The following is a 12,516-nucleotide window of genomic DNA, read 5'->3' as shown; positions in this document are numbered from 1 at the left end:
CAGGACAATACAAGAGGCCTCAAACTGTTTAAAAAGACAACACACAACAGGTGTCCATCAGACACAGATGCATAATCACAGATCTATCATTAGAGTTGGTTGAGCAATGGCCTATCAAGGTTTCATGTTTATTTGATTCTTAGATCAATGCTAGTTTGAGAGGACCTACTTTATAACTGTGGTTCTATGGGATGGGAATGTCAGTCAGTTGATCAGTCTACCGCTTTGGTCCAGACTGAAATATCTCATCAACTATTGGATGGATTCCCAAGAACAGACATTCATGGTTCCTAGAGGATAAATCATAATAACGTTTCTAATCCCACTACCGTCAGGTTAAAATTTTACCTTTCCAATACTTTGGTTCATGACTAAATACCTTCAAAACTATTAACATTTCCATCAATGTGTGGAGTACTTAGTTTGTGCTTAATAGCTGAATGTGCAAGCATTAACAGTAGCTCTAAGCATCGCTTTGTTTAGAAATATCCAAACATAGCCACAAGCATGTAGACTGTTTTAATTTATGGTTTTTTAAATGTTTGTATAAATTACTTATTACAAATAAGTTGAAATTAATGAGTATGTCAAGTATGTAATATACGTATATTTAGGGTAGAAAGTGGATGAGCTGCATGGGCTTTGTCCTTCCAAAACAAAGTAAAACCCAACACATAAAGCCACGCCATTTTAAGGGGTGTGTGGGGAGAGGAGATCTTACTGCTATCCTCACAATGGACCATAGGCTGCACCAATGGAGCTGCCTTTAGGTCCAACCCCTGCAAACAGGAAAACAATAAGCAGCAACTTTGTCTCTTTTTCTGTCCTTAAACTAGGGCTGAAACTAATGATTATTTATATAATCAAATGATCAACCATATAATTCCAGGTATTTTGATAAAGTACTTGTTTTTGTTTTTTAGTGAAAAATGCAAATTACAATTTCCCAAAAGTCCAAAGGGACATATTTATTTATGTCTTGCTTTGTCTTACCAAGTACATACCCAGATATATTCTGTATGAAAATCAGTAAATCATAGCATTAGATTTGCTAAAACCAAAGAATTTTGGCATTGTAGCTTGTAATATTGACTGAAATGATTAATAGATTATCAAGTTTGTTACTGTTGAATTATTTGTCGATCAAATAATCAATTAATTAAATAATTGTTGCAGTTCTTCTGTATGCTGTGCATTCTGTGCTATCCATTTTGATAAACTTACAGTACTTAGCCAAGGCACAGTAAAGTACTTAATTGGTTACACAGAGTCACTGTGTTTCGCTGCCTTAGGAATAGGTTCAAGTCCATAAACTGTGTTACCACTTGGTAATGTCAGGTGTAAAATTCCTTTAAAAAGAGCCTCAAGGTATGGAAGGCCAAAGAGGGGTAGAATGAGAAGATATGAGTGTCCAATACCTGAATGAGTCAGGCTGAGTTAACCCCTGGTCTCAATGATGAGTCAGTGGGAACTCAATACTACAGCACTGCTATCTCCCCACTAATAAACATTGTTTTCATGTGGTATTACAATTATTCAAATTTCTTTTGATTTTACTGTATTTTTGTACAGTTTTAGCTCAGTAAGTATCACTTAGAAAATATGTGCCCACTATTTAAAATTATTTTTACAGGACAGTGTGATGACATCATCAGCAGTGAGAGCAGGCGGCGCAGGCATAGTGGAGAAGAGTCACACAATCCTAAAGTTGCCAATGGGACTGCCGTTAGGCCTGCTTCAGAATCAGCTCTCCCCAAACTGGTGTCAGGGGTCAATCAAGAGCTGCTCACATCAGGTGCTGTGATCCTGCCAGGTAGGGGACGACCGATTCCGATATTAGCATTAGTATTTTGGTTAATTTGCTTTACACTGAAACAACACATTTGATTTCTAAAAATTCCAATGTCCAACATGTTTCTTCACCGCTGGAAATTAGGAACCGGCCTTAACAGAGCGTACACTGCTATTAATCCTCAAATAAGTTCATGATAACATAGTTCTGGGTTTGGCTTGTGGTAAATCGCTGAATGCAAAACTGGGTATTCCTTTATCATGCAATTGTTTTTTGCCCCCTTATTTTGAATTTAACTGATATTTTAGAAACGTTCAAGTACTTTTTTGCTCTGAGTAACATTCTTATCTGATCCCACATAGAGGATAACATTAATGGGATAATAATACTGAGCTTCTTAAACATTCCCGATAATGACAATGATAGCTGACATGTGAGTATTAAGTGTTGACCCCTTGCTGGCATTCTCTCTTCCAGGAAACCGAGATCGCAGTGGGAGGTCAGTGCTGCAGGTGTGCACGAGAAATCAGGTGTGGGCAGGTGAGAGTTGCACGGTCAATGACCTCACCTGTTTACTGGGCTACTACTACTCAACGCTGCGGTAAGTCACGCATACTCTAAGTTTGTTTTGTCTGTGTTAAGAATAACTCCAGTAACTTTCACAGCTGGCCCTTACCCCTAAGGTAATGCTGTCCACTGCAGACTTTAATAATATGTTTAGCACTATTCCAATGTTCCTAAACACTGCAGCTGTTATTTAAAGCTTATAGATGAATGAAAAAGACAGTATTTGTTTTTATGAAGGGCATAGTCTGTAAAACTGAGAATTAAAAAAAGTGTTAGTTGTCAGTTTCACAAGGTCTTTCCATAAGCGGTTGTCTGATATTTGTTTGTCTTTGAATTGGAATTAGAATTGGTGAACTTTTCAAAACTATCTATAAATATCATAAAATAATCATACACTCTTTTTCCTCATTTATCAGACGGTACCAGTTTTTGTTGCTTTCAATATATGGTATTGCATGCAGTCAGGTGTTTGACAAAGACAGTACTATAACTGTACTTTGTAACTTTTGTTTTAGGAAAGAAAGGTGTGATCAAGGCTTAACTGTTGTAATAGACAGCAGGAGGCAGCAGCCTGTTCCAGCTCTGTTGTCATCTCTGTCTGAATTGCAGGTGAGCCCACAGTGGAAAATATGTAATTACTCAGTGATACACACCCAAAGAGTTGTTAGGCACTGCTATAATCTCTGTTGTCTTCTGAGCTGTCATGTTACGTCTCTCTCTGGGTTATCACACTAGGGCATTCCTTACACATTTCATAGTTTTACCTCTCAGTTTCTGACACAGCTTTTTTTTTAAGGAGGCACACCTTTAAATGTGTATCGACTGCCATTCCAAGACATTTTTCTGAAAGTGCTCTTTTCTTTTTTTCTTATGGAGAAACCTGTGCTTACTTGTCTGTTTTTAACCGCACACTGGGAGCGTGCTGACTGAAGCCAACTGTGACATGTCATCATGTTATGATTGAGTTTTCTTACTTATGTCAGGATTATAATTTGGCAAACCACAAGATTTTAACACACATTTTACACTCTACATGTATTATCATTTATTTTCTTCATTGTTCATATAATTTTCTCCTCATTTAAGTGACTGTATCATTGAGTGCGCATGTTTTTCTCAGGCTTTAGCACCAAATGCACTTTACACTGTTCTCTTCCTGGTGGACAAAGAGACAGCCGCCAAACCTGAGAGAGACACCACTGTACAGGTACATAAAGACTCTAATTATCAGATCAATAAAAGGTATTTCAAATAAAGTGATGTATTCATTTTATTGAATTTTATAAGGGATTGGCAAGAATTCAGACTTGATATCTGCAAGAATTCAGATTTGATATTTGTTACTGGACTGATTTTTAAGCCACTCCTATCTAATGCCATCACTGTAGGCCATGATGAGATTATCAAACTGAGCGTGTGTTTTTTTGCCACAGACTGAAACCCTGTCTTCTCTGAAAGCCCTGCTGAAGCACATCGACCAAACCCAGCTCACACAAGACCTGGAGGGCACCTTCCACTACGACCACAACCACTGGATCAGCTTCAGACAGGTGAGTGGGCCGGCGGTGGCAAGGCAAACCTACTTAAGAGCTTGCGGAGGATGAAGATACTTAAAAAATATATTTTTTTTTCACTTTACACTGTTGTTTGTTTGCTGTTCCTTGTAAAAAATAAAAAATAAAAATAAAAAAGAAAGTTACAAGAAATGGCTTCTTATGGCCAGTGGAAGTGTTTGCTTGTTTGCTATATGGAAATAATGCTTTTCTTGAAACAATCCATTGCTTTGCAGGCATGGATGGGGTCCAATCTTTTTTTACAGGCAAATTTTTCAGCCTGCAGACCATTTGAAGAATGGTGAGGGGCTCCAACAATTCATGATGTTTTGACACTGCTTGGGCTAATTGTCTCCCACCATTTCTTTCTCTACATCTCTCTCACAGAAAATTGACCCATTTGCCAGCAATTGTAGCGCAGCCATCTCCTCCCTTCAGGAGTCCATCAGCACCCTGAGCAACAGTGGCAACCTGAAGACCTCCAAGGTCAGACCCCAACCCCCTGCAGGCAGTCTTGCTTTTTGATTTTTGTCTCCACTGACACACAATAGCTCTGCTGGCCTCTTTCCCTTTTAACTGGAGTAAACAGTTCAGGAGTTTGTTTTGTGGTTACTTTTAATGATCTTTGTGCCTGTTAAGGTCAATGGCAGAGTTTTGTTTTGAGTTTGAAATGATATAAGCAGATATTTTATATATGTATATATATATATATATCCAGTCATTTTTTTTATTTACCATTGGGCATGATTATTTCAGGAGGTGTCTGAGGTAATGGAACAGCAGAGGCATCTCATGAAGTGTGTACTGGATGACACCCGTCTAAACAGACTGCGTCTAGAAGGAGGAACTGTCCTCGCTCGCATCAGGAAGGACGAGGCTGGGGACAATGAAAACTACAGGTACTGAAGGAAGAACATGAGTCAATATGAGCAAAACCTGGGGTGATAATAAAACATCTTTATGACCTTTGATTGTTTTCTTTGTTCATTTAGAGATGCTGTAGACATGCTGAATGCACTGTACAACCAAGTAGATGAAGAAGTCCATAAGCTTGTGATCCTTTCCAACAAGTCTCAGAAACAGTTAGAGAGCCTGCTGGAGGTTCGAACGTTTGAGGAGCAAACACAACAGGTGAGCTTCAACTATTTCAACTTGTGCTGCTTTTTGACAAAAAAATTGGAAATTTAATCAAACAATCTCTTTCCAGATCAAACTCTGGTTCAGTGTTGAGGGAGAGAAGCAGCTCACATCTTTGGAATCGCAAATGCTGTCTCTGCCCATAGTTAAGGAGATGAGAGAAAGCTTGGACCAGTTTCTGGAGGAGTCAGTGGTAAAAGTGAATTTTTTTTAACACATTCAACACCTCCCACAGCTCCTGTGTGTAATTCTGAGGAGACAATCAGAGCTAAATTGATCTATTTTGTCTTTATCCTGACAGCACCAGCAGAGGCATGGCCTGCAGTTGGTGAAGAAGTCTCCGGAGTCCCTTCCAGATTCAGTCCTGCTTGACTTTAAACAACATCTGAGCTCTATCTTAAGCAGTGTGGAGAGGAGGAAGGCCCAGCTAGATATCCTAACTAACCTGTATGATTTCTATGACTCGGTAAGTATTAAAAACTAATGTGGATATCCTGTCAAACGTATTGTTACATTTTACATGAACATTTTAAGATTAAGCATATACTTTATATATTCAATCAGAGAGCTTTACAATAAATATCACAGTAGGATTTCTTCACAACTGATGCAGATTTCTGAGGGATTTTTGTTTGTCGCCACTCGCCAAGGTGAACCATACTGTGTCTCTAACTATGTTATAATTGCTGTTTCAAATCTGTAGGCAAACCAGTGGATGGAGCACTGCGAGGATTATTTTTGTCAACTGAATCTGGACAATACAGGTGTCAGACTTTCGCCATCTGTGGTGCAGATACTGCAGGATTACTACACTGAGGCATCCAAGTTCTCCATGGACAACTTCAGCACCCTCAACGACATGGTTCTCTCCCTGGAGAGTCCTCAGCAGCTGCAGCAGTGGAACACAGTGTGGCACAAATGTCAACAGACCAAACAGCAGTTGAAAGAGACTTTGGCCCAAGCCATGGCAGGAGCCCTGAACCTCACAGCGGTGGATACAGCAGATTCAATAAAGACTGCAGGAAGCCAGATTGCCACTACAGAACAGTGTGGAGCAAAAGCATGTGTCCTTTTACCTGCGGCAATCCCACCATTGAATTTTGAAGACAACAAGCCTCAGTCTGCCGGGCCTTTCTCTAAGAGCCCAACCAGTTCAATCTCCTCCTCCTCACACTTCACATTCTCCGCCGACTGCGACAGCAAATTGAGGCAGAGTCCGTCCTTGTTTGACGACACAGACAGTGACTGCACCATCGACTCAACCATCTCCTGCCACTCGGAGCCCGTCTACTCCGGTGCCGCCCGCCTCCACAAGCAGCCAATGAAGAAGATCATGAAGAAGACAATGAGCTATGAGTTGCCCCCGAGGGACAGTGGTCACTCAGACGTCAGCCACATTCACGGCTACACGGGTGTGTACATCAAGGGTTTGGAGGTGCTTAATAACGTGTCTGCAGAGAAGAAGCTGCAGAGACCCGACGTGACGAGCCCCGCATTAGGACGCAGCCGCAGCATGTCGACGCCCTCCAGGACTCACAGCAGACACAGTGACGGAGAAGACGGCAAGAAACCGAGCAGGTGAGGAAGTGAATCACTGATACTAGACATACAATGCGATATTACTTTACACTTGTTGTATTAGAAAAAGTGTATATGTATAGAGCATGGAAAAAATACAACAAAACACAAAATACTATGATATAAGTCACGACCAACGCATGGGTACAACTTCCGTTGAGATTTTTTGGAAAGTGCTTTAAAATCCCCCCACCCCCCAAAAAGGAATCTTTGTATCTGCCACATAATGTAAGGACTTTATCTTGTCTACTCTATGAAGATTCCTTGAAAAATATGGTTTAGTTATGGTTTTAGAAACCCTAAAATATTTATTTAGCAAATATTTGGTATTTTACTTACTATAAATTATGTGTAAATTATGTAAAAAACACTCGACCATCAAAATTCTTGTTAATTTTTTTGTTGATTACCTCAAGTTTGATATTACAATAATGATTATACCAATGCACTGTAAATATTGAATACTCTTCCACCTTATGTCTTTTTGTGCACCAGTAAAGTGCAGCACATCATGGACGAGATGATCTCCACCGAGAGGGAGTACGTCCGCTCGCTCAGCTACATCATCGAGCACTATTTCCCCGAGATGGAGCTGCTGGATTTGCCCCAGGACCTGCGGGGGAAGCGCAGCATCATTTTTGGCAATGTGGAGAAACTGTGGGACTTCCACAGTCAGTACTTCCTGAAGGAGCTGGAATCATGTGCCCACTCCCCACTGTCCATCAGTAGCTGTTTTCTCAGACATGTGAGTCCAGAAGGAGTGCCCTAAGGTGGCACACTGCTCAAGAACAGCACTCAGGTCTAGTGTCTCCCAATAACAGTGACTTTAATGTTGCGTTGACCTGTAGTTTCTGACATTTTTCAAAACAACTTAATGCAATGTTTTAAGCGTGGTGTCATGGTTTCAATATCACTCTGTTTTTGTTTGTAAACCCATGTAGTCCCTTGTCTATTGGAAGCTGAATCATTCATAATGTTTGGCAAATCATACTTAAATGCATACTTCTTACTTTAGTCAGTGTTGTAACTTGTTAATCTTGTGTGCAGGAGGATCAGTTTGGAATGTATGCTCTGTACAGCAAGAATAAGCCCCAGTCCGATGCTCTGCTCAGCAGCCATGGGAACGAGTTCTTTAAGGTGCGTCTGGAAACTACATTCCTCACGCAGTGGCAGGTCACAGGGCAAATGTATGATGTTTTGGTTGTACACTAGAACAGGTTACAAGGAATATAGACATATTAGATTCCTAGCAATACTTCAACACATCCCAATATTGATGGATAATTTTAACTAATCACAGACACATTGGTATTGAATTATGTTCCTGCAAAAATGTACAGAAATGCTCAAAAATGTGTTTTCCAACATACTTGCTACATCTCGTAAAGTCACGAGCTGTAGCTGATGGATCCGCTCTGTTGTCATGGAGATGATAAAAAGTGATCATAACCAGTGTTGATTTTTTGGGGATTTGGATGTTTAAGTTAATTTAGAAACAGTGTCACCATTACATAGTTTGCCCAGCAGAGAGCACTGAAAAGTTTTGCAACTCACCATATCTTTGACATTTGCACAAAGTAGCCCCATATTCAAAAGACAAGAAAAAGCAAAAATACTCCAATAATAACCCTCTGTGTGTCTCTCTCCAGAATAAGCAGATGGAGCTCGGAGATAAGATGGACTTGGCGTCCTACTTGCTGAAGCCCATCCAGAGAATGAGTAAATATGCGCTGTTGCTGAAAGACCTGATTAAGGAGTGCAGTCAGTCCCAGGAGCAGGAGTTAAGCGACCTCCGCACTGCAGAGGAGATGGTCAAGTTTCAGCTTCGCCATGGCAATGACCTGCTGGCTATGGATGCCATTCGGAGTTGTGATGTAAGTAGTATTGCAAAGGCGCAGGGCCATGTGATGCTATAATGAATATTTTGATGTCTGCATAAAAGCCAAGTACTACTTAAGATTATTATAAGACATTCTGGCAAGACATTAATACTATTTTTGTACTGGAGGTCATCTTGTTATGTATACAAAGTGAGGTCAGAGTCCCACCAGTAATTGTATTGTTCTCTCTGACGCATGTGAACGGCCGTGTTTCCTCTCCAGGTGAATCTAAAAGAGCAGGGTCAACTCCGCTGCCAGGATGAGTTCATAGTCTGGTGTGGACGGAGGAAATACCTCCGCCACGTCTTCTTGTTTGAAGACCTTATCCTCTTCAGCAAGACCAAGAAGATAGAAGGAGGATATGACTTTTACATATATAAACAGTCCTTCAAAGTAAGAGTTTATTGTTTGAGGATTATTTTTGTGGCAGTTTCTTCTGCTTCTATAATGACAATAAAATGTAATGTTGTAATTTTTCTATTCTTTTCTGTTTAGACAGCAGAGATAGGTATGACTGAAAATGTTGGTGACAGCGGCCTACGCTTTGAGATTTGGTTCCGTCGAAGGAAGTCACAGGACACGTTTATACTCCAAGCTAGCTCCGCAGACGTCAAGGCTGTGTGGACCGCCATCATAGGGAAGATTCTGTGGAGGCAGGCACTCAGAAACAGAGGTGTTTGTAATTGTAATTTCGATCTGCATATCATTGAGACACTCTGGCCCTTTTATATCATGTAAAACAAAGGTTGTGTCAATTAAAAGTTTAATTTCTGGATTCCAGAGTTACGCATGCGGGAAATGGTGTCCATGGGGATTGGAAGCAAGCCTTTCATGGACATCAAGCCAAGTGATGCAGCTATCAGTGACAGAGCTATTGACTATATCATGAAGGGGTCAGGTGAGCTGTTCTTGTACACTTAATGTATTCTCTCCCTCTTACTCCACCTCTCTACAGTTTATCTTGTAGTTATGCAGAAACATAACTATTTGCTTTGCTGGAAACACAAACACTTTAAACCTCTTGCTTACAGGTGTTCTAATGTAAGTAGTTGAATCAGAGTTTTGACAAGTTAACACACCAGATGTAATCTGAGCCATAGTGATTTAAAGTCATCACAGCAGTAAACTGTTTTACATTACTCCTCCATCATGGCTCACCAGAGACGCTGTAAATGAATACATTAATTATTGTCATTATTGTACATTCTTGTCATTTCTCATTCCTCCCATGATTTCGCAGCTCACTTAGTTTGTCTTTACCAACAGAGTCTAGGACCAGGGCATCCATCGCAGTGCCCTCGTTTGAACATGCGACTTCGTTCAAGAGACCTCACTCCACCATCTCCAACAGCAGCACCTCTTCTTCCAGCAGCCAGTCGTCCTCTTCCCTGCTGGGCTCGCTCAATCTTCATCTTTACTCCTCACCCTCTCACCCCCACACGCATCCATACCTAGTGCCCGGTGTTCCCTCTTTTGCCCAGTGGCCCTACGACTGCATAGAGGAAGATGAGCTGGAGCAGGACAATGGGAGCCAGCCCTCCATGAGTGAGTCACTATTTATTTTTTACTTTAGAAGCCATAAAGCCCATTATATTCAGTTAAGTAAAAAAAAAAAAAAGATAATAAAGATAATTTTCCGCTCATTTGTATTTTCTTCTCATTTTTCTCTTCATTTTTTACAACTGAAAATATTTTCTGAGTTGCTGATGTCACACCAAACTAACAAACCTTTTTAAAGTAATCTAAATTAATTACAAATGTTAAATACAAAATACTTGTTTTCATGAGTAGTCACATACTCCAAGTCAGTTTCTGTGTGTTACAAAGTGCTTCACAAAATTACAAAAATAAGATAAACGAAACAAAGACAAACACAACAAACAAGCTATAATGGAATAATATTTAAAAATGTAAATAAGGAAATACAAAAGTATATAGCGCGCCTTGTGTAGCAATTTTACAGGGTTACATAGGGTTTATTGTTTGCCACAGTTTTCTTTTGTCTGGACATACAAACCAAACACAGTTGCATCATTAGCAAATTAATGGAGTTCTGTGTTGCTTGATCCAGTATTACAGTATTAATGTATCTTTCTCTCTGTGTTGTGTGACAGTTACTGAGAGCTCAGAGACATCATCCCAGTGTACCTCCACTGACAGTGTAACAGGGCTGAGTACCCTTCCTATACCCGGGCACCCCAGCATTGTCACTGACTCCTACAACAACAACAGCGAGCCCCCGTCTTTCCTGTGCTCCTCCACGCCTCCCTCCTCCATTGTGTCTCCTTCAATATTTGAGAAAGAAGAGGACCTCCAACCCCAGAGCAGCAAATTCATCACAGCAGTGAGTGTTTGATTATCTTGCTTGTTATCTTCTAATACTAAGGTGTTGTACTACTGCTTTCCTCACGTAGTTTAATGAGACTATATATTGAGAAGTACAGTTTTAGATATGGTGACACCCCTTTATATTTTGTGTCTCGCTCTTAAGTCCTGTGCTTTTGCTTAAGCCTACCTTAAGAAGTATGGATACTTCACAGCAAAATATTTGCATGTGTTTTTAAGGTTCAGTTAACTACATAAAGTACTTCACTTTTTTTATTCTGTATTTTTAATTAAAAAAATCTTCAAATTGATTGAACCTTTTAAATCTTCCCTAGAATTATCCCATGATGTATTCGATTTTTTTCCTTTTTCCTTAATCTACTTGTATAGAAAATTCAGCCTCAAATGTACTGTATTCTGACTGGTACAGGGTTAAATATAGTGCTATAGTGTTACTATTGTATCGTAACGAAAACGTCAGTCAAGAGTAAAATGTTTGCTGCATAACTTTCTAAACAGCTCCTACTTTATAAACGTACTTTTTGCATTTGCCGTCATACACAACAAGTTGAGGTTGAGGTTAGAAAGGATAGGGATTAGAAACCATGTTCAGTCCTAAAGCCAGGATTTAAAATTCATTTTATAACCCTAATATACCCTGCCTATGATGATCAACTGTAAAAATCATGTTGAGTCAAATGAAGAGGTTTAGGATTCAAATGTAACCGTCTGAGTAAGCTTTGGACTACTCAAAGCTGTTGCAATTATATTGAACATGTTTGACCTATAAAATGTATAAATCTGAACATCAGCCTGTACTTCATGTAGAGAAAACTGTCATCTTTAAAAGTCTTTAGATGACTATATTTTCTTTTTATTCACACAATCTGAATGTGAAGCTTTCATACTCATATGTGTACTGTCTTCTCTTAAACAGCTACATATTAATGAAATCCAACAAACCACACAAGCTGATTAGACTGACTATTGTGTAAATGATCAGGTACATTTTTTTGTTTGGATTTCAGATTTTGAGGATTTAAGTGGTAGAGAATATTTGAAGCTTCAGTTTCACTTACCACCTTTTTGCCGCTTTGTTTTTTACCAGAGCAAGACCTCTCATATAGCAGTAGGCCTCTCTACTGTGGTCTGAATCAGGGCTGAGGGGTTTTAGCTCAGTAAGTAGCTGGTGTTACCAGTGCGGACATCTGTGTTGTTCTCTGCAGTCCTCTTAACAACTGTGAGGAACCCGACTGACTACTAATCTGTTTGAATATGTGCTTTTGTTGACTGTGTTGTGTGCTGCATGGGTTAGAGGGTTCTCCTCCTGATGGTATTTTTATTTATTTTATACTTCTGGCTTTTTTTCATGTTTCCCTCATCCTCTTTTTTCACTTTGTGCATCCGTTTGTCATGATGACAAAATGTGTTTCATGAAATATATATGTTGTCAAGGGTTTGAACTCATGCATGCTCCGTTACAACCTTTGTTTTGGGGCTTTGGAATGCATTTATGTTTTTTTTGTTGATGCCTGAGTTTTGTGTTTCTAAGCAACCTGTTTAACCTGTTGTTTTTATTTGTTGTCTAATGTTCAAGTGCAGCCTTTATGGTTCTTAATTTGAAAAATAATGAATGGCATTACCACAATTCACTAAAATATTAAATGCATGAAATATATATATA

The 12,516-nt window shown here is 39.6% G+C and overlaps 1 protein-coding gene across 6 annotated transcripts in view; it reads left to right on the top strand.

Annotated features, from left to right (window-relative positions):
• Positions 1-12,516, top strand: part of zgc:158766 (uncharacterized protein LOC100009641 homolog) — a 33,092-nt gene that overhangs the window by 19,116 nt on the left and 1,460 nt on the right. For 5 of the 6 annotated variants that reach the window (XM_034874440.1, XM_034874441.1, XM_034874439.1 and 2 more), the window contains 20 exons: positions 1,634-1,813; positions 2,270-2,393; positions 2,875-2,968; positions 3,480-3,566; positions 3,793-3,909; positions 4,300-4,398; positions 4,669-4,811; positions 4,905-5,043; positions 5,120-5,242; positions 5,351-5,515; positions 5,753-6,627; positions 7,123-7,372; positions 7,675-7,764; positions 8,277-8,501; positions 8,730-8,900; positions 9,003-9,180; positions 9,289-9,405; positions 9,774-10,052; positions 10,622-10,851; positions 11,941-12,010. In XM_034874440.1, the coding sequence (XP_034730331.1) occupies positions 1,634-1,813; positions 2,270-2,393; positions 2,875-2,968; positions 3,480-3,566; positions 3,793-3,909; positions 4,300-4,398; positions 4,669-4,811; positions 4,905-5,043; positions 5,120-5,242; positions 5,351-5,515; positions 5,753-6,627; positions 7,123-7,372; positions 7,675-7,764; positions 8,277-8,501; positions 8,730-8,900; positions 9,003-9,180; positions 9,289-9,405; positions 9,774-10,052; positions 10,622-10,851; positions 11,941-11,985 (3,731 nt within the window). In that variant the 3' untranslated portion in view covers positions 11,986-12,010. The remainder of the gene's footprint in view (positions 1-1,633; positions 1,814-2,269; positions 2,394-2,874; positions 2,969-3,479; positions 3,567-3,792; positions 3,910-4,299; positions 4,399-4,668; positions 4,812-4,904; positions 5,044-5,119; positions 5,243-5,350; positions 5,516-5,752; positions 6,628-7,122; positions 7,373-7,674; positions 7,765-8,276; positions 8,502-8,729; positions 8,901-9,002; positions 9,181-9,288; positions 9,406-9,773; positions 10,053-10,621; positions 10,852-11,940; positions 12,011-12,516) is intronic. The other variant, XM_034874438.1, reaches the window with a different exon arrangement.

This window comes from Etheostoma cragini, chromosome 6, assembly GCF_013103735.1.
Source record: "Etheostoma cragini isolate CJK2018 chromosome 6, CSU_Ecrag_1.0, whole genome shotgun sequence".
Taxonomy (NCBI): domain Eukaryota; kingdom Metazoa; phylum Chordata; class Actinopteri; order Perciformes; family Percidae; genus Etheostoma; species Etheostoma cragini.
Note: the sequence above shows the minus strand (reverse complement) of the source record. Positions and strands in the feature narration are given on the sequence as shown.